This window comes from Coffea eugenioides, chromosome 5, assembly GCF_003713205.1.
Source record: "Coffea eugenioides isolate CCC68of chromosome 5, Ceug_1.0, whole genome shotgun sequence".
NCBI lineage: Eukaryota > Viridiplantae > Streptophyta > Magnoliopsida > Gentianales > Rubiaceae > Coffea > Coffea eugenioides.
Window position 1 is genome coordinate 10234326 of NC_040039.1, and position 23294 is coordinate 10257619.

Below are 23294 nucleotides of genomic sequence, written 5' to 3' on the forward strand. Positions count from 1 at the left end.
CATGTTTTGAGCTAAGGCCAATTCGGCCTCCATCTATGACCTAAAATTTCGGACAGAATGTAGCTTCAAGAACCCTAATTTTCTAGAATTTCTTCCAAACCCAAAATTGATTGCATTTATCAACAATTCACACCTACTAGAGTCATTATAGTCCATTGCCACTCATCATAAACAACCACAACACCATAATCCCATTAAACCAGAAAATTCCACAAAAAAATAAAAACTTCACCATATCATCCACAAGCAAGCAATAAACCACAATTTCCAACTCTATAGCCACCATTAGACATAAATTCAACATCATTAGGTGTAAGAGGATAGTCAATCACTACTTACCAAGTAAACAAGAAAGAGGAAGTTGTAGACCACCTTAGCTTCTCCAAAAACTTCACCAAAACACTCACTAGCACCAAATGGAAGAATTTTATGGAGTAGAAACAAAATCAAATGGTTGGATTATTGGATTGGAGCAAGAGGAAGTCAAGATGTTGAAGAGTTTTTCTTCCTTTCTCCCTTAAGGTTGGCCGGCCATAAGAGCTTGAGAATGAAGCCAATTTTGGTAATTTTTGAGATATTTAATCCAAGGGTAAGAAAGGTCAAAGTTGTCTTAGGCTCCAACCACTCACAAAGTGACACGTGTCACTTCATAAATGCACTTCTATCCTTTTGTTCCCTTTACATACATGACAAAAAAAGTTTTCTATTCAAATTTTTTTTCTATTTATATAACTAATAGTTTCAAAACATTATCCATTTTCTATGGCTTTTTAAATTAATTTTTCTATTCAAATTACTTCATTTGAATTGTTATTTTCTAGAGTTTTTCTAAAAAAAATGTACTATAGTGTTTTGATGTAACTAAAGTAAAAAAGATGATTGAAAATTGTGTTCATAGAAAAAGTAATTATTTTTTTGAAAAAACGGTAATCCAAACAAGGCTTTGCACTTTCCACCAATGAATGAAAATATGCTTTTGCACTCTAGATGTTCTCCCCTTTCTCTTCTCACTTTTTTTGGTAAACTTGTATAGGGGGATTACGGGGATAAATGAAAAAAAATTACAGGGGAAAAAAGTGAATATTTATACAAACTATAAGTGATCATATGATGATTAAGATTTTATCTCACGTGTTTTATAGTGTGTTTGGTATAAACACTGTAATTAATTATACATTCCATCCATTTTCCACGTCACATAAAACTATTGGGAGTTATGTGACAATTTTGAAACCTTAGGGAGGCCATCAAACATTATATAAAAATTACAAGGAAATTATAAGTAGGGCTGCAATTCAATTGAACAACTTGACTCGAACTCACGAGTAGCTTGGTTAACTGCTTGACTCGAACTCGATTAATGTCGAGTTCGAGTCGATCTCGAGCTACTTGATTGAGCTTTCAAGTCAAGTTTGAATATGTATATCATATACTCGAGAACTTATCGAACTCTATCGAGTACTGGGTGTAATATATAATTAATATATTATAAATAATTAAATTACCTTTTTAAGTTGATTATTTGCAATAAGTACGATCCTAATCATTTGTCGAGCTCAAACTCAGATATCGAACTTACTAACTTCTCGAGTTATATCGAGTCAAGTTTGAATCTTCCTGGTATTACATCGAGTTGAGTTCAAACTTTATTCAAACAACTCGCTCGAGCTCAAATTTGAGTACTGCTATTAGGCATGAAGTCGAACTCAAGTTTGGCGATACTCGAGTTTGACTTGATTCGATATCACCCCTAGTTATAAGTAATTTACCCAAAAAAAAAAAAAAAGAAAGGGAATGAGCGCGTATTGCCGTTCACATACGTCTCCCATATTCATTCACCTTACCCGTTGAAGTCAAAAGATTTTACTGGGCATTAACAAAAAGGGATAATTTCAGAAACCTCCCCTGAGGTTTCTGACATTTACACTTACCTCCCCTGTGGTTTGAACAATTACACTGACCTCCCCTGAGGTTACTAATCCTTTACAAATTCAGTCCAAATGATTAAAATATTATTTTAGAGAGTGAAATTAGAATTTTGTACCTGATTTGTCCTTTGTGCCACATGTCCAATGAATGGCAAAGTATTACAAATTAATTAACAATTAATAAACTTTAACGAGCGTAGTTTATAGGCAAATACGTATTGTCTATTTAAAGTACCAGCTCTTTACATGAATTTTATTTTCAAACATTTACTTTATCACAAATATTTATTCTCAAATACAGATTTGTATTTACTCTCAAATATTTAATTTTTGTTAAATACAAAACCTACCAGTTTTTCTTCCGTAGAAATATTAATATAACATTTTTTCAATTTCAGTTACAAATATTTATGTATTTAACATAAATTAAATGATGCAAAATAAAATACTCATAAAGAGCTAATACTTTACTCATGTAATGGATGAAAGCCATAAAAAATTAACATTTTATAGGCCATTTCTTTTTTTAATTTTAATTTATATTAAATAGATAACCTATCGATTTTCTTTTTACAAGAATATTATTGTAACACCTTTAATTTTTAATTACAAATATTGATATATTTATTGTAAATTAAATATTTAAAAATAAAATACCTGTAAAGAGCCGGTACTTTAAATAAGTTATGCGTATTTGCCTATAAACTACACTCCTTACTTAAATCAATAAACTACACTCCTTAACTTAAATCAATAAACTATACTCCTTACTTTAAATAGTGTAGTTTATAGGCAAATACGTATATCCTATTTAAAGTATCGGCTCTTTACAGATATTTTATTTTCAAATATTTAATTTATGATAAATATATTAACATTTGTAATTAAAAATTAAAAAGTGTTAAAGTAATATTCTTGCAAAAAAAATCAGTAGGTTATCTATTTAATATAAATTAAATATTTTTAAAAAAATAAATGGCCTCATAAACTATTAATTTTTTATGACTTTCATCCATTACATGAGTAAAGTATTGGCTCTTTATAGATATTTTATCCTGAATCATTTAATTTATGTTAAATACATAAATATTTATAACTAAAATTGAAAAAGTGTTATATTAGGCCTTGTTTGGATTGCTTGTTTCCGTCGAAAAATATTGTCGTTTTCCGTGATCACATTTCCCTGTCACCTTTTTCCCTCACACATATCAAATCGCTACAGTAATTTTTCCATGAAAAATGACAGAAAATGCAATCCAAACACAATATTTCTACGAAAGAAAAACTGGTAGGTTTTGTGTTTGACAAAAATTAAATATTTGAGAGTAAATACAAATCTGTATTTGAGAATAAATATTTGTGATAAAGTAAATGTTTGAAAGTAAAATACATGTAAAGAGTTGGTACTTTAAATAGGCAATACGTATTTGCCTATAAACTACGCTCGTTAAAGTTTATTAATTGTTAATTAATTTGTAATACTTTGCCATTCATTGGACATGTGGCACAAAGGACAAATCAGGTACAAAATTCTAATTTCACACTCTAAAATAATATTTTAATCATTTGGACTGAATTTGTAAAGGATTAGTAACCTCAGGGGAGGTCAGTGTAATTGTTCAAACCACAGGGGAGGTAAGTGTAAATGTCAGAAACCTCAGGGAGGTTTCTGTAATTATCCCTACCAAAAAGCCTCCAAGCCAAAAGCCCAGAAATGCCATTTCACGTTCCCTCCTCATTTCATTTTTACGAACTAGCCCTTCCTTTCCCCGCGTTTCTTCATCGTCCTCCTGGCCAGTTGGCTTTGCTTCATTCTCCTCGAATATTCTTTTTCTTCACCTCTCCCACCTGGATCATTTTCTTAAAGTTCCAAATATATCCCCAACTTCAAACCTATATATAACCCTCCAGTCAAAAATTGAATTCGATTCAATCCTCTATGCCATTTTTTCTTCCGTTTAATGCACGAATTCCTTTCCCACTTTCACTGCCTTCTCATATTAGTCATCGAATTTTGATAATCCGACTAGGGTTCCGAATTCGGGGTAAATATTCAATTGGAGTAACACCCAATGATCGTTGAATTGAGGAAACTTGAATTGAATTAACAGAATTCTGTTAAGTTCAATTCGCATTATTTTTCGTTCCGGATTCTTTGGCGGTAGTATCTTGGTGCCAGTAGTATCTGTGGAGATGACATTGCCAATGGATAAATTGTGTTTAGGGTTGATCGATCCACAGGATGATCCACAAAGTTCTGAAATCAAGTAAGCTTTTTTGATAGAATTGTTGAGTATGTATGTTTGTTCATAAATAGCACCTCTGATTTTATGTATTATCCCATGTGTGTGGTGTGAGTGTTTTTGTCAAGTCAGTGCACTAATTTGCGCCAAAGTTAAACTCCAGATGCAGGGCCTAGTCATCTTTTTCTCCTTTTGTCGCACTATTTATTTGTATTCTTCAGAGTCTTCTCCCATTGGCCACTTGCGCACCTTTGTAAAGACTTGAGGATATAGGGGATGGCCTATTAGTAAGTTGGTAGCAGTTCAGAAGCTCGTTGGACCATGTTCATTCCCTCACTTCTTAGGCTTCATTATTGAAATTTTAGGAACATTTGATATGTTGACTGCATACTCATCCAAAGCTTTTATTCCCCATAACTGAGTTCTGATCTTTGCTTGGATATTGTAGATTAACATGCTTATTTTGCAATACAACAGCTTAGCATTGTCTTTCGTTTACTTTTGTTAGTATGTGTGTATTTCAAATATTATAGAAAAATAGTTAAGATTTGATTATCCTTTTATGCACAGCGTTATTTATCCAGATTGCCCATTTTCTTGTCTGCTTTTGTTCATCCTTATATAGATGTGCTCTTTATATAGATTATTTCTTTTGTCTCCAGGAAAACATATGTGGTTCTAGTATCGACAGGAAGCTTCAACCCTCCTACATACATGCACATGCGGTGTTTCGGTCAGTATTCTAAAATTTTGGCAATTTATCCAGGCAGATTAAAGTTCTTCTTTCAAATTCATTAGAATCTAGGAATTGGGGATGATCAGCAATTACACCTATATGTGCATAAAGAGTATTAATTTGGTGGCTATGTTTTATAATTTTTGCATAGAATGCATCATATAGCCTGTATTGATTAATTTCTTTTAATGCTTAGAGTTGGCAAGAGACGCACTAAATTCAGCTGGGTTTTGCGTAATTGGAGGTTATATGTCACCTGTAAATGATGCTTATAAGAAAAAGGTATAGAATCTATAACTAAGCAATCAAATCATATTGATTTGGGATGTTGGTAGCAGGATTTTTGTATAAATTGATGCTGATCTTTTAAAGAATATATATATTAGAATATTTCTGTCCTTACATAATGAGTTGAACTTTCAAAAGGATAACTGATTACAATCTTAGTAATTATTGCTGGAATTAGAAGGAGAAAGAAAGTAAATGAAGAATCCTTTTGGACTTTTTAGCATTATAACTCCTTGAGCAGCCACAAATGGCCCAGCTAATACTAATATAATTCTTAAGACCTGTAGCATACATAAGTGACTACTGATTATAATTTCTTTTTCAATGATTTTTGGGGACAAGTTCTAGTCAAATCTTCTATGCATCTTTGTTTTCATGCTCTTAATACACCTCAGTGCTTTTTTACTGTAACTTAATATTTTGTTTTTCTATGATCATCTGAGTGTTTTAGCTAAGAATTGTTTTTGTTTTCATTTTCATGATAGGGTCTCATATCTGCTGAACATCGTCTTGCAATGTGCAATTTGGCCTGCAGAAGTTCTGAGTTTGTGAGGGTGGACCCTTGGGAGGTCTCCCCTCTCTCTCTTAAAATTAGCAGTCACATCCTTTTTGGACAATTATTTTGGACAAGCATGTTCCATTTGTTAATTGAATTATGATTGGAAACTTCATAAACTGTACTTTTGTCTTTTATTGTCCCTTGATGATGTTACAGGCAAATCAGAGTACTTATCAACGGACATTGACAGTTTTGTCCAGAATCAAGAGTGCATTATGTGAGAGTGGCCGGGTATTCAGTGGTGAGTTTTGACATTATATTCAGTTTTCCAGGAATATTTCGTTATTTTCTTGTCATGTATGTTTCCCATGTTGACTAGCTTAAGCTTGGTTATCTTTGAAGGAACTCAAGTTGTCAATAGCTTACCCTAAGCTATAGGTGTAAAGCTTAAAATCTGTATGCCTTTCAATTTTGTGCTCATCAGGATAGAGTTGTATGATTCAGCTTTCGGTCTTTTATCTAGATCAGTGGTCATTTCATTACCAGCACTTAATTGTCTGCAGGTACCCTTAAGGTCATGCTAATATGTGGTTCTGACCTGGTAGAATCATTCAGCACCCCTGGAGTATGGATCCGTGATCAGGTGGGCTTCATATGTTTAGCAATTAAAAACTTCCTCAACAACCAGGAATGGTATCCATTTTGGGTTCCTTAATTTCATTTATTAAGTGGTATCCTTTAAGTATCATTTTGCCATCAGAAGCATGAAATTGAGATTTTATTTTAATCTTAGGGAATAAAAGTCTGATGTTAGTAATGTTCTTCTTGAGTATTTTGTTACCTCTAATTGATAGACACATATAGGAGAGAGGAAAAAATGTTTAAATACTGTAATGGCAATAAAATATGTACATTTTATGAGCTATGCTGAAAAGAATATTGAAACTTGTAAGATGCACTTGAAACACTATTCCAGAAGGCAACTCAGTACAAATTACGAGATTGTTAGTGGTAGAAATTCATGTAATGAGTTCACTTTTATATACTTAGGTTGAGGCAATATGCAGAGATTTTGGGTTGGTTTGCATTCGCAGAGATGGTCAGGATGTTGAGAAGATGATCAATGATGATGACATTCTGAACAATTTTAAGGTAAGCTAAAGTACAATTTTAGCTCATAAAACTCTTGTTTGTATTTTGTCCCCACAATTGTTGTTCAACTTATTGATGGGCATGTGCTATGTTCATTGTCTGCATTTACATTTACCTATATTTAAGGCCGCCCATAGTCTTATGTCTAATAATCAGAATCGAAAATAATTTTATTGGAGTTGTAAGTTGCAGAATATATATAAATTGGACTTTTTTATTCAAATATGTGGACCGTATATGTTTAGCAGTTACTTCAAGTGGTTTTCAGATAAGCCAAACTTGACATTTGACAACTGGGCTTCATTGCAAGGAGCTTAATAAAGTGTTTGGACATCATTTGGTGCATGTTGCTCACCCTACTCCCCATCCTGCAACCACAGGGTCATTTTTTATTGATGTACTTCCAATTTATTAGTTGCCCATGTTTTGCACAGTATAACATCAAAATTGTTGACGAAGTGGTGCCAAATGGAATCAGTTCAACAGGATTGAGGTAAAAAGTTAAGTGTGTTTTTACCAGTTAAGATGGTAGCCACCGTTCATAATGGTTTTCAAAGAAAAGAGATAAATTGTTGACTTTCTTTCAGGGACTGCATTTCGAGGGGCTTGTCTGTGAAATATTTAACTGCTGATGAAATAATTGGTTATATTAAACAACATGACCTCTACATCATGTAGAAGTCCGATGATGCCTCTGCTTTTTAAGTAATCTCCTATTTGAAGGACCGCTGTATTAAACATTCTACTACTATAGTAGGAGTGGTAGTTTATTTGCTATGAAAGGCATATGGCTGATGTTTCAGATTTTCAGTCCCGTTAGTTTGACTGAGGGATTTAACTTGGGTAGCAAAAGCTGCTCGTGGATGAGTCGCCTGGTCTTTGACGGACCGTGGAAGTTACTTTCTACCTTGAAGCGGGATGGAGAGACCGTCTAATGTATTCAATTTTTGCCACAGAAGTTGACATTTCTCAATATTGCGGCCAATGTGTCAGGAGAGAAGAATTGGAAGACATGTATATAGTCTCTATAGGATGTAAGATGTCTCTTAATTTTTTTTCTTTTTTCTTTTACATATGGCTGAGAATTTTAGAAAGGGTTCAAAGGCGATCTCTCATGAGCAATATTAACTGTAGTCGTAGCTTAAACGTACTTTAGCATATTGACAGTAGTCTTGTAGACTACCATTTCCTGAAGAAAAAAGTATACACCTCACGTTGTACTTTAAGACCTCCATCCTCACTTACAATTCCTCTCGACTCTCGAGTATTGTCACTCGCATTTGATAAAATCTGCAGTTTTGCGTAATTTTCTTCAATTTCTTTGAATAATCATCTTGCTAAGGTGAAAATCTTTTCTGCTTCCTCTCTGGGATGTTATCCATTGATTGCCACGAGAGCTGAGTATGATACTAACCTAGCTGGATACGGGGCAGGGACGGCAGAATGACCGTCCCTGAACGGTCCCCTCACAAACACAACCGTGAGGATTAGAAATAACCACGTCGACTAGTTTTGGAAAGGTAAAAAAATTACGTCACATAAATTAGTAATGGAAAAAAAATTTGATGCTTCTGACGGACCTCGTCATGAAGCATTAGCTCCGTTCCACAAAATCCCGCTCAAATGAATCATCAAACAAAAAGTTCATTTGCTTTCCCTCCACAATAATTGCAAATTTTCATTCATCCATAACACCAAAAAATGGAAGCAAACAGAGAATACAAGAAAGTGGCTGGAGGTAAAATAAGAAAGTGGTTGAAGGCAGACTAGGTATAAGGGAAAGTAAGGAAAATACAATTGCACTAAGGTATATTACAGCAAGAAAAAGGAAGAAGTAGCGACAGAAGAGCAGAGTTTCGCATCCGGAGAACAGATAAAGCAGGAAACACCCAGGTAACAAAACAATAATGGTATCACATAACTTTTGAAATTTGACAAGGTCATGGAGCGATGTGAGTAGTTGTCATTGTTGGACAATGTTGTGAATGAATAGGTCAATTGATTTTTAATGGTTTTGGTGGAACAGACTGTTCACTAGTCTCGAGTAGAAGAATGTAGGTATTTTGGTGGCCAACATAGGGGAGGATAGGTGAGGAAAATTTAGTGCGCCAAGTGTTTGTAAAATCGTGTGAATGGGATGGAAAATTATTTGGGTAATAATATAACAAGGGTACTGGTTGTTTTTATGAATTTCTTATAGATTTTGTTGATTAGCAGTGCCTGCGTGCAGATTATACTTTATGTGTGGTTTATACATACTATTCATGGCAACATACAAAGCGAAAGAAAAAGCATTACAAAGATAATTTCCTTACAAATACCTCTTATAGCATGTTATATAAGAGACATTTCACATGAATAAATAATGACGCGGACTAAAATTATTATGCGGAATAAAATAACATAACACTCATATTGGTAGACGCATTGCAGAGAAAAAAGTTATAAGTTTTTTTAGCTAGTGGGGTTGGACACCATGTTGAATAACTGTTACATGCAGTTAGTCAACAGTTACAGTAGAAGAACTGATATGTAATATTGCGTGAGCATACTGTAAAATTGCTACCTATTATTTGTTAGTTAACTCGTATTTGCATAATCACAGGATAAATAGAAGAAGAGGTTAATTGTTTGAAACTTGATAGTTAGGGCAGCAGAAGACAATCTGAACAGGGTAGGCAGAATGAATAACATAGTTTTTAACTTGGCACACTAAAGGTTACAAGTTTACTTTGCTAGTGTACGTGGACATGAAGTTGAATAACTGTAACATACAGTGAGTTAGCAATTACAATATAAGAACTGCTTTGTAAAATTTCGTGAATATAACTGTGAAATTAGTACATCCTGATTGTTACATTAACTCATATTTATAGAGTAGAATAAGAAATAGAAGAAGAAGTTAATCCCATCAAACTTGATAAATGAGTGAGAGTAGATTGTAAGTGGAATTGGTGAGACAGAATAATTAACCTACTGTTAAATTTGACAAACAAAGTGTGAAAAATAAGTTACAAGTTTTCATAACTATTGTTACTAAGATTTGAAAGTGATATATTATTTATGTTAGTACTTTGTAATGCATTAAGAATAAATGGGGAAAACATAATGGAATTGAAGTGCAATTGTCTGTGTAAAACTCCAGTTTAAATGGACAGATGCTCTGATCTCTGAAAGGGATGCATTGGAGATTAAGAATCTTGGAGCTTATGGAAAAGGAAAGTTGGTAGCATGTTATTTATTGTTTACCTCATTTCATATAAAAAGTATTGGTGTATGTATTACGTGGCTTTGCTATTGAAATGGTTGGTTTAATTTGATGTTAAAGGTTGGACGACATGATCCGGAAGAGAATAATATGGTGTGTGGCGTACTGAACTACCCCCTGATTTGGTAGGGATGATGATGAACAGCGGGCATGCCGATATCGGTGTAAATGGACCTGTTCCATGGTTAACGAAATTTATTGTTTGGTTTGACGTAATTACTGCATATTATTGTCAACATTACAGGTCATTGATAGGTCTATCAACTTGTAACTACATACAGTTACAATTAATATATGAAACCAATCCCAATATTACATTGAACAAATAAGTTATCTTGAATTAAATCATATGCATGTAAATACATAAATGTAGTGATCTTTTGGATAATCATATTATAAATAAATGAAAATTCAATTTTCGCGGTGACCATTTTATTTATTGCCATAGAACTTACAGTTATAGAACCTATGCCAACAGTACAAATGTTAAATTTATAATTTTCACTTAGATGTACTATTGTATATGCGTGTATTGTATTCCATTCTGGAGAGCATGTGGCTCATTTATGGATTGGTAATGTCGTCATGTAACTGTAGGCTGAGCTAAATGAGTTGTATAACATTGCTGTTAGTAGGCATACTGTCATAACACACCAATGTCAGCTGCATGTGAAGCGGACCTGACAAACTGAATTGAGTATAATAATTAAGTGTGACTTTATTCAAGTTACATCCAGATAAGCCTAATGTCATGTTAAGCCAATTGAAAAGTTACAGTGCGTTTGAAAAATTGTTAGTTACATTGTGTTTAAAAACTGTTACAAAATAGTTATTGAAAAGTTACAGTGTGTTTGAAAACTGTTACCAAAAAAATTATTTGGGAAGTTACAGGTTAAAAATTAATACAAAACTCCGTATTTGACTATTTGTTGACAGTGTGTTTGTAGGTTGTTATAAAATAGTTATTAGAAAGTAACAGTGTGTTCGAAAACTATTACAAAATAGTTATATGGGATGTTACAGTTTGAAAATTAATATAAAACTCCATATTTGAAGACTGTTAGTTACAAAGTGTTTGTAAGTTATTACAAAATAGTTATTGAAAAGTTGAATGTTATTGAAGACTGTTACAAAATACTTAATTGGGAAGTTAGAGATTGAAAATTAATACAAAACTCCATATTTGATGATTGCATGTTACAGTGTGTTTGTAGGTTGTTACAAAATAGTTATTAAAAAGTTACAGTGTGTTTGAAAACTGTTACAAAATAGTTATTTTAACAGTTACAGTGTGATCCATACAACAGAACTCATATAAAGTATGGAGTCCATATAGCAGACCACATATAAATTTGGACCTAGTATGAGATCCATACATGTCACGTTTGGACCCAAGAATAGCTTTCGTAGTTCAAAATTTGTTACACAGAGCACATATAAAGTTAGTACGCGTGCATTGTTATACAACATCAACCCGAACATGTCGACTAACAAACATAGCTCTATAAAATTTGTTTGCATTATTATCATTGTAGAGATCAAAACATATGAGGCCTTAGTTACACTGGCATTTATGTATCTTTAACAACAAAATCGACTGGGATTTCATACGTACTCATTTTCACAGCCAATATTAGTTGCTAGTTTACATCTTCTAATGCCGCATATTATCACTCGAGAAAATAGAGTGGCCATGAATGAATGGCCATGATTTGTTATAAAAAAGTCCATGACTACTTTTTAATGCAAACTGAGTAATTATAGTTGTTATTTGTTTCTAAATTGATCTTTTACCATGACTATTACCCCAAACGTTGAAACCAATTAAGTTGAATGTTTGGTGAATGTTTACAATTACGTGGTAACTCCGTCCAAAATTTAACTTTAGATTTTAGGACACCTACTCTTTTAATACAACAACTTTCTTTACATAATATTTGCTTCTAAATATTACTTTTATTACGAACGCATACCCTTTTTTTGTTGAAGCAAGCAAGACCATTTTGTGGTATATCACGAGCGCATATATCATGACATATCACGAACGCATATATCACGATAGTCATTTGTTGTGGTATTCTATGAAAAATATCATAATCATAAAGAAGCACGTTCAATGGTATTGTAAAAATGTTAATTTTCAGTCAACTTTATAATTTCTTAACAACTTTATACAACCCATTACAGAACAATTGATGACTACTAATACTGGATATGATTACAATTGTAACCCACTTGTCTAAGTTTGAATAGAGTGAAACATTGAAGGTGCCTGTCCAGGCACATGAATAACTTGTAATAGCTTATTAACTGCTTGTAACGTAGATATGCAGCATTCCCAATTAGGCCGATATGGATGTCCAATAACAAATGTTTTTCGAAAAACACCGCAAATCTCGTTCAAGATAACTAATGTATGAAAATAAAAAAAAATCTAGTCAGTTACAGTCAACATGCACTAATTCATTTCAACATTGTAGATTAAAAGAAACTGATAATAGGGAAGTGATTGAAACTGAACAATATCTTCAACAGAGAAGTACTAACATCAATAAATGTGGTCAACTTGATGAATGGATAACCGGAACTAAATACACATAATGAAACATACGGTTAATAATATACGATGTCCAAGATATCCAATTAACAATACTACATAAATATGTGATGTAATGATAAAAGTTTGTCACCTGCGATGATGATAAAAATACATGATATGCATCAATATCATAGCATGTTAAAATTGTCGCATGCTCCTCCTACATTATGTAATATAACTATTCAACTGTCAATAAATCATTATCAGTGCCTATATTGCTCACTTTAAAAGCTAAATTGGATTAGACATTAGAAAAAAAAAATTATATATCAAACTATTAAGATATCTCTGACGGAGTTATGTTTGAAAAAAATAGAAAATTTGGGTGCATCCATTCTGTAGGGACTGTCGCAGGAGGCTCCTGATTAACCAAACGGTGGACTTTCGAATAATACAAAATAATATTTCATAGAAGCGAGTATACGTTAACTACATAATATACATGCGTTGAAGCATTCAGGTGTCCACCATTACAATAATTAGAAAAGTAGTTTTACGATACGAACAACAACATCTTTATTTTTTCAACTAAATGTATGCATACCATTTCACTTTTTTCGATTTCGGGAGCAACGGCATTTGGAGGGTCATTTACTGATTGGCTCCTTGAATGCGTCTACGAGTTTTGAATGGCTCCTATATTGTATAAGACAGACCAAATAGGTATGTCAGGCGTAACAAAATTATCACATAATGTAACATCCATGTAAGTAATTATACCGTTAGAAACATTTAAATAAAAGCTAAAGCCATGGCCATCACCTCTTAACATATTCAGAAGGAATTGTCTTTATGCCCACGGTATCAAACACCTTCAACGCGTGCCTATACAAAATTCCTTCATTCTCATATTTTTTGCAACTACAGCGTACATTTAGATCATTCCGATTGAATACCACTATTCTTTCAGGTCCTCCATCATACCTCATGACGGCAAACTCCACAAATATCCCTGCATCTTGTTGTCTTAATATAATCATAGTTGTTGACTCGCCATATTCATTTTGGAATGCATCAAATACTGTTAGTGAATAAGTCTCTGCTGCATGCACAAGCGTAGGTGTTTGCCTCAACCCAATTATGGACAGTTTTTGCCTTATTTCATATTCTGCGATGAGTTCATTATGTCTCTTATCATCAACCGCTCGATTGAAATGTTTAAACAACTACACAAGGTCGTGATCCAGTTTCAATGTGCAACTCATGGTTATGCTCTAAGACAAGGTCATGTACACGGTACTTCATTGTCCCTCTAAACAATACGATAACCATTTTAGCTCCATACCCTGTTTTCGTCGGCGCTCGTGCCCTCTTTGGCATCACATCACCTTCGTACTTGCGTTTTACACCTTTCTTGCAGCAACTATATCTCCTAGACGTGGTCACTCCGTCTTTGTTTTTATTTAATAGTCTTTGCGTACACTAAAATTTATTTTAGAGGCATATTTGTTGTAAAACTTGTACGCATCCTCTTCACCGTTGAACTCTATTCCTAACTCAAGGGTCCTATCTTCTGCCAATTTGCTGCAATCCATTACTTCTGCTCCTACCAATTATGCATCAAATACCCTAATTTGCAATACTTCATGAATAGTATGTACATAAATAACAGCATAAATGTATATTACCATTCATAATGTGTTATAAATCACACATTACTCGTATACCAAATCCTATTATTATGCTTATGAATATGATTAATGATTCACATCATTTTACTTTGACTCTAAGACAACGGCATTATTTATGTACAAATACAACTCCATGTACACTAAGTTATACGGACTGTAATATGTTGGTCACACGATGTAAGTCTTTTTTAACTGTATGTACATCCACTCTGGTGATTATGTTTAGATTTTAGGTTCCTTAACTCACTGGACCTTATGTCATTCGTTAATTATATAAGTCTAAGCCAACTTCGTATTTTATACTATTTCTACATTTTGAGGGCCAAACAAGTATTTTCTACTCATTATAATATATTTCTTACATCATGTAATTTATTTACAACACTAGGTACACCCATTTGTTATTCACATCTATTTGCCTCTTTTTCTCTGTTTCACCTCATTCAACTCTATACTCTATTTTATACACATTGCATGGTCCGGAAAAGGGCAAACTAAGATTGTATAATAAGCATGGACCAACTATTAGATGCACAATGATTCATACCAATTGTAATATGGTGGCTATAACCTGTAACTTATTTACAATAAGATGTACATTCATTCACTTGTTACATGTGATTTTGTTTCTCTCATCTTTCCCCAATTTCACTTGATGTTTTACTTCAATACATACCCTTGGGTTTTCGGATAACTACTATCTTATTATAGTCCATTACTGAAAAATTGAATGCTCACACGCACACACATATGGTACAAATTCACTATTCTTCACAACTAATATTATGTTTTTAGTGATTCTAATTTCATCCCTAAACCCTAAACCGATGTGGATTGGGTGACAAATGATTGGCCACAGTTGAAGACAATGGTTCAGTCACGTTACCTTGGTATGCTAATACGCTTTATGTTTCACTGAATTTGGAGAGCGCAGTTACTTCTGCTATTAAGTTGCATGACTGAACCAAGTTCGTCAAATGATGAATTTCCTCTATTTGCTTCTACCTTCACTTTGCTTCCTGTTTGCTTCTAATAGTTTGCTTTGTAATACTTTGCTTCACGACCTTCAGATTGCTTCATAATAGTTTGCTTCACGACCTTCACTTTCAACCAAGTTTGCTTCAGTTTCCTCTCTCTTTGCTTCCTCTGCTAGGAAACAGTTCAGTCGGGCAACCACTCTCCAGTCGTTTGCTTCCTTGGTTCAGTCGTTTGCTTCTGCTATTAGGGACTCGGAGAGCACCCTTTTCGGTCGATTTTGTTTTGTGCGGCTATTTTAAATTTTCAACTTTCAAAATTTCAACTCTTCCGTTTGCTCCGTCTGTTACCGTTTGGGCTAGTGCAATTTTATTTTTGAAGCACCCATCATTTTTTAGCCTTCCTGACGTGGTTATTTCTAGTCCTCACGGTTGTGTTTGTGAGGGGACCGTTCAGGGACGGTCATCAGAAACCGTCCCTGCCCCGTATCCAACCTAGTAGGACTTTGTCCTCATGAAGCAACTTTTCAACAGATGGATCCTGAATCAACAACTAACTGCAATCTCTGACTTTGATCACTGGTCCTCGGCACCAGTATGCAAAGGGCTCTTTTTGGATTGATTTCTCAGCTGTCCACAGGCTGCACTAGCATCAAGACCTCGAGTCTGCCGGACACTGATTGTTATTTTACCGGACTCCAGAGCGACTGCAAATGCTAGAATCTGCATAATCAACCAAATTAATGTCCAAGAGCAGGCCACGTATTTGGCTTACATCTATAAATGTCATGTAGCTTGAATCGTATGTCCTTGTATCATTATTTGTTTACAGTACTTAGCAAATGCTTCCTAGTATCAGCTGTCGTGCCCCTTTTTCAGAAATAATTATTCTGCTGACAAAAATGAAATAAAATGCATTGAATCATGAGGATTATGATGTTTACTTTTATTTCTTCTTTCTGCCTTGTAAGTTATATATTTAGTAATTTAGAGCCCCCCCTCTCCTCCCCTCTTTCTTCCTCCTCCTCCTCCCCAACTTCTCTTTTCCTTTTGAGGTAGCAACGCTTTAGGTGAATCTTGAAAAAATTTGGTTGCCTATTTCCAACAGGTATTTATCTCTTGGATGCATTTTTTGTGTTGTACGTGTTTTTGCTTGGAGCATTCTTAGATATGGTCTGCCACCATCTTTTTTGGTAATTAAACTGCTCATTGCTCTTATGTTCTTCTCCAATTACGTTTTTGGCTCTTTCATTTAGAGTTGTTACTTGAATGGTTGGCTTATAAATCATTTAAAAATTGATGTTTCAGTCTGCTGTATTATCACCACCCGTGAAAAGTGAAAAGGAAGTGCCTTCCGTCTTGGCATCTAGGAAGGTTTGTGTGACAGTTCAACCAGGTATTAATCACATATCAAGCTGCCCCTTTTTTTTCGGTTCAAATCTTGGCATGTTTGCGTTGCAGTTAACATGCAAAGACTTGAATTTACTGAATCCCTGAGTAGAAATTCGGGTTTAAGGCCTTTATTTGGCCTTATAGGGAGTAATTCTTGATTACTGTAAACCAGACGGAATTCTTGTGTAGAGCTTTGAGATTTTTTTTTTAATTTCTTTTAACAAAGCAATTGTCAGGCCATTTTATGTACAAGCACTCTTCTTTAAATGGGTGTCCATCCTTTCATATGTGGATTGGTGAACTGCAACTTGAAATAATATGTAGCTTGTTAGTTGGTATTAGTTCAAAATTATTATTATATTCACAACTTGCTTCAGGTCAATTTATTGTTGAGTGTCGTAGGCTCTGTGGGTAGTCCTAGTCTACCCCATTGTTCTCCCCTTAAGCTGGCTAAGTAAATGTTTTTTATGTGCCTTATCTTTTTTTGGTGTAAAAACATATAGGAACAGCTTCGGCTGGTCCCCAAATCTCATGAATGCGGTGTTCATCTTGAACTGATTAATATGTTGTTTTGTCAATTGCTTTGTGTATGCAACCACAGCACCCACTGGAAAACTGAAGATGAAGGACCAGTTGTGGTTTTGGGGCTGATGCTGGTGCACATCCTTATGTTACCTTCACCGTCAATCTGATTTAAATCAAGTCACTTTTCATGGCAGTCAACGTCGAATACCTTGTTTTATTTCTTCGGCTTTCAAGAATTAGGACTGTGGCTGTACTTGTACATCAGAGTTTGTTCCCTTATAAATGATTTTGGAAGTAAAGCATGTTGCTCAGATAGCCTCATGTTGATATCAATATTTATGTCCAGAAGTAATTAAAATACATCAGATGATCTTCCTTAGTTGATAATTTGAGTGCTGCAATCTCTGATTGAGAACAGTGTTAATATTAGGGCAAAAAATCTTAGTGGTCATTAAACTATTGTTTGCATCGACTTTTGATCATCAAACAATTTTTCATCACAAATTAATCACTAAACTAACTAACCAGCACACCCGTGGCCGCTCATCGATTATTACTCTTAATTTACAAAATAATCAGAATATGCATCCAAATGCAAGGGTATATTTGTCCATCATAGGTATTTTTTGTCAAATATGGTCCTGATTATTTTTTTTATTAAGATTTAAGAGCAATAATCAACAAAATGGTCACAAGTGTCTTGATTAGTTAGCTTAGTTGCTAATTTGTAACAAAAAATTGTTTGATAGTCAAAAGTCGATGTGGACAATAGCTTAATGGCTACTGAAATTTTTTTCCCTATTATTTTTGTTATAAATAGTTGTGTATTTCAAAGAGACTTCCAATCATTTTATAATGCTTAACATCTTATTGGGCTTGTGGTGAGTTAAGAACTAGTGTGGAGTCACACACACAAGAGGGAAGTTGAGTTGGGCCAATCCAGTGCAAACTGGTAGATTTCCTCCCCCCACCTCCCACCCAAAGCCATGCATGGGTTAATCACCATTTTGTTTTTGCAAGAATTTATCACAAATGTTTTTACAGAAATTGAGAGAGTTTGGAAAGAAAGGATAAAGTAACTTTATCTGCAACAAATTTTTCCTAAATCTTCTTCTCACGTGGGTTAATCACCATTTTGTTTTTGCAAGAATTTATCACAAACGTTTTTGCAGGAATCGATAGAGTTTGGAAAGAAAGGATAAAGTAACTTTATTTGCAAAAATTTGTTCCTAAACATTCTTCTTCTAACAAATAAAATGTTATCTACAATGAATGTTAGCAAAAAATCAGACCAACAACTAGCAAAAAATCAGGATTGCAATAGCGATTTTTCTGAAACAATGCTTCTTTTCGGTTATCTTTTCTTTCTAATTATTTTCCTGTGGCCTATAAATAGTAAACTTTCCTGTTTCACCAGTTGTACACACGGTATTTTCATTTTTCTCCAAATTCTCTCTTCCTCCTTTTCTTCACTCTCTCTACACCCCTACTCTGCCGGTTTATTACATTTGATGTTCCTATTCCCTCTTATTAACAAGAGGAAGGTTTGTTTAATTCTAGAGAAACATTTCAATACCTTAAAATAGTTCTTAGAACAGTGCTATTTAGTACAATTTAAGCTTCTATCCATTTCGTCCTCCTTTATTTTGTTAACATTGTTCAAATTATTTACAACAATGTAAGAAACTATGTCTTTCGGCGATGTTAACGCATCACAGCCACCATATGCATCAGTAGTAGTCACATTGCCACTTGCCAAGCCTTTTCCAGGCATCTCCAAAATTGAAGTTTTTGCTAATGAAAACTTCAAAAAGTGGCAAGAACGTGTACACTCTCTGCTCAACATCCATGGAATCGTCTATGCTCTAACTGATGTTCAACCCACTCAACTGTGGATGTCAAGACACAAGAGTTATGGCAATATGCTAGCAAGGTATGTTGACATACCATTTTACAAACACTTTCTAATGAGTTGTTTGGTGTAAACTTCAGCTACAAGGAAACCAAAACTATTTGGGAAGCTTTAATAATGAACTTTACTGTCGAAAACGCAACCAAACAAAATTTGTCGTAGGAAGTACTACAGGCGGCAGATGACTGACGAGAAGGAAATGAACGTTCAAATCACAGATTACCAAATGTTACTCAAGGATTTGAAAAGTGAAGACATCAGTTTGCCCAAGAAATTTGCTGTAGGCATGCTAATTGAAAAGTTGTTCGAATCATGGACTAACTACAAAAATAACATAAAGCACAAGCAAAAGAATTACGCCATTGAGGAACTTGTGAAACACATCCTCATTGAAGATTCCAACATGAAGGAGTTAAGAGCTGTCAAAGCCAAGGAGATAACACTCAAAACCAACTTGGAACAAAGCAACAATAAGAGGTACACCAACAAGCCCCAAAGTCACAAGGCCAATAATCCCAACTTTAAGAAAAAGAGAGGCAATTGCTTCGTTTGTGGAAAACCAGGACACCATATTGTCCAATATAGGTACAAAAAGAAAAGTGACCAAGCAAACGCTAATCCTTCTAAGGTTAATTTAGCCAAAGGAGATGAAATAATTGTTGTAGTCAATTCTTAAACGAGCATTGTAGCCAATGTGAAAGAATGGGCGGTAGACTCTAGGGTTACTCGGCACATATGTGCAAATCAAGAAGTATTTACCTCTTATGCTCCAATAGGGGTTGATGAAGAGATGGTCTATCTTGGAGACTCACGAACCGCTAAAGTTTTGAATAAGGGCAAAGTGTTCTTGAAACTCACTTTAGGAAAAATTTTGACCCTTAATGATGTGCTACATGTGCCAAATATTTGGACAAGTATGGTTTCTGTAGCTTTGCTAGGAAAAGTTGGGGTAAAAGTGTCATTCGAATATGACAAAATTGTTATGGCCAAAAATAACGTATTTGTGGCCAAACGCTATTGTAACCAAGGACTTTTTGTACTTAACATTTCCTACATGATCAATGAAAATGCTTCTTCTACTACTTATATTATTGACTCAATTTCATTATTGCATGCTAGATTAGGACATGTTAATATAAGTTATATAAAGAAAATGCAATCATGCGGTTTAATTTTTGGTATTAATGATAACATACACAAATATGAAATATGTGTAGAAACTAAAATAAAGTTGGGTAACTGTCCAAAGAGAAACTAAATTATTAAGTTTAATTCACACAAATTTAAGTGATTTGAAACAAATTATGACTAGAGGTGATAAAAATATTATGTTACTTTTACAATTGATTATTATAGGTACATCAAACTTTACTTATTTAAAAACAAAGATGATATTCATAATGCTTTTTTATCTTATAAGTCTAAAGTATAAAATTAACTTAATAAGAAGATCAAAAGAATTAGATTTGATAGAGGAGGTGAATATTTAACTTTGGATAACTTTTGTGAGCATGAAGGCACAATACATAACATAACACCTCCTTATTCACTAGAGTCTAATGGGGTAGTTCAAATGAAAATAGAACACTAAAAGAAATGATGACTCCATGTTTGCTAGTTCTCATGCACCTGATAATTTGTGAGGAGAACCTATATTATCTGCATGTCATTTACAAAATAGGATTCCACAAAAAAGAACTAGCAAAACACCTTGTGAGTTATAGAAAAACTATAAACTAAATTTAAAATATTTAAAAGTGCGAGGGTGCCTTGCAAAAGTATTATTGCCTAATCCTAAAAAGGAAAATTAGGTTCTAGAACTTTTGACTGTATATTTATTAATATGCTAAACATAGTGTTGCATATAGATTTCTTGTTTTAAGAAGTGATGTGCTTGATTGTAACACAATTATTGAGACAAAGAATGTTGAGTTCTTTGAACATATTTTTTCACCGTCTAATAAAATTTATTATGCACCTGTTGAAATAAATAGAGAAATAACCTCTAATGAGGAATTGAGAAAGAGTAAAAGGCTGAGAAAAGAATTTTCTTATGAAAATGATTTTCAAACTTTTCTTATTGATAATGATCCTTTAACTTATTTTGATGCTATTTCTTCTTCTATTGGCAAATTTTGGAAAGAAGCAATAAAAACTGAAATTGATTCTATTATGAAAAATAAAACTTGGGACTTAAAAAAATTGATAGATTTACCGCTTAGTGCAAAACTCATTCGTTGCAAATGAATTTTTAAAAGAAAATATAATCCTAATGGCTCCATAGAAAAATACGAAACTCGTTTAGTAGCAAAATAATTTTCTCAAAAATGAAATATTGACTATTTTGACACATTTTGCACCAGTAAAAAGAATATCTTCCATTCATGTTTTATTTACTTTGGCTTCTATCCTTGAACTCGTTTATCAGATGGATGTTAAAACAACTTTTTTAAATGGTGACTTAGAAGAAGAAATTTATTTGATTCAACCTAAGGGATATGCTGTGTCTGGACAAGAAAATAAGGTTTGTAAATTAGTTAGATCTCTTTATGGCCTAAAACAAGTTCTTAAACAATGGCATGAGAAATTTAATCAAGTTTTGATAAAAGACGGATTTTCATCTATAAAGATGGATAAATGTGTATATACTAAAGTTGTAAATGATCAATAAATGACAATTAGTTTATATGTGGATGACATACTTATATTTGGTACAAGTTTAAATATTGTTAATAGTACTAAATGTTTTTTGTCTTCTAATTTTGATATGAATGACCTAGGTGAAGCAAAAATGATATTGGGTGTTAAAGTCATATGGAGAAATAATGGTATTATGTTATCACAAGAACATTACACAGAGAGACTTCTTAGGAAGTTTGAAATTTTTGATGTGATATCTGTGAGCACTCCTTAGAATGCTAACACTCAATTAAAGAAAAATAATGATAACCCAATTGCTCAGATTATTGGGAGTTTGACGTATTTAATGAATTTCATAAGAACTGATATAGCTTATGTTGTATGTAGACTGAGTAGGCATACTCACATTCCCAATCATGAGCATTGGTATTCATTAATCAGACTAATGAAATATTTGAAAAGTATCATGAATTATAGTATCCCGTGTTGTGAATTTTTCACTATATTAGACGGTTACAATGATGCTAATTGGCTCTCTAATTCAAGTGAGACAAAATCCACTAGTGGTTATGTGTTCACCCTTGGTGGTGGTGCAATAGCATGGAAATTAGCCAAGCAGACAATCATTACTAGATCAACTATGGAATCAGAGTTTATAGCTCTAAAGTTAGCTGATTCTGAGATCGATTGGTTGCGAAATTTCTTAGCCAATATTCCTTCAACTAAGGGTTTATTGCCTCTTGTGTTCATACACTGTGATTGTTAAGCTGTGATTGGTATTGCTAAAAACAAATCCTGTAATTGTAAAAGTCGATATATGAAATTGAGGCATGATGTCGTAAAGCAGTTGCTTAGAGGTGGAATAAATTCCATTGATTATGTGAAGTCAGAATTGAACTTGGCCGATCCTCTAACTAAACTTAAACCGTTCAAACTACAAGGGAAATGGGACTTAGTCCAACAAGTTGTCAATAGAAATGGTAACCCAACCTATGTGATTAGAGATCCCATGAAGTAGGTTCATATATAGGTAATAACAAACCAATATTGACTATAAAGTACTTCAAATTTAAGTCCCTTTTGAGATGAGTGCTTTGGCTGTGAGTAATCATGAGGTTGAGTTTATAACTCTTAGTGACTTCATATTCCTTTAGAAAGGTGTATTTAAAGTAGTATACACTTCATAAATTCATCTATATAGAAGTGGACTGGAGTCGCTCCTATAAAATTTTTGGCCGAATTTTTATAACTCTCATGAATAACCAGATAGGCATAGGGCCTAAATGTGCAAAATGATGTTGAATAGTAAATTGTGTATAGCAATATGATTGATAAAATCTCTGTCATACATCAAGAGTTGTTGGTTCATAGAAATTCATATTTCACCAATAATTTTATAGGCCATTGAAGTGAGCACGGAAGCTGTCAAAGCGTTGAGTCAAACCTTGTTCCAAATCAAGACATTATTGGTGATCCACCTAACAATCTTTAGCTCAATGGAGGATGG

General features: G+C 33.7%; 1 protein-coding gene and 1 long non-coding RNA gene across 2 annotated transcripts; both read left to right on the plus strand.

The window, feature by feature from the left end:
- Positions 1-3721: 3721 nt before the first annotated feature.
- On the plus strand, positions 3722-8152 carry LOC113770728 (nicotinamide/nicotinic acid mononucleotide adenylyltransferase). The gene is made up of 9 exons (XM_027315293.1): positions 3722-4195; positions 4834-4904; positions 5104-5189; positions 5681-5764; positions 5911-5995; positions 6258-6337; positions 6745-6846; positions 7281-7339; positions 7434-8152. Exons 1-9 carry the CDS (start codon positions 4122-4124, stop codon positions 7522-7524), a joined length of 732 nt encoding a protein of 243 aa, XP_027171094.1. The 5' UTR covers positions 3722-4121; the 3' UTR covers positions 7525-8152.
- An 8045-nt stretch (positions 8153-16197) lies between these two features.
- On the plus strand, positions 16198-17480 carry LOC113770012. Its single transcript, XR_003468377.1, has 4 exons — positions 16198-16284; positions 16427-16511; positions 16627-16714; positions 17312-17480. It is a non-coding gene; the product is annotated as an uncharacterized LOC113770012 (long non-coding RNA).
- The last annotated feature ends 5814 nt before the right edge of the window (positions 17481-23294 follow it).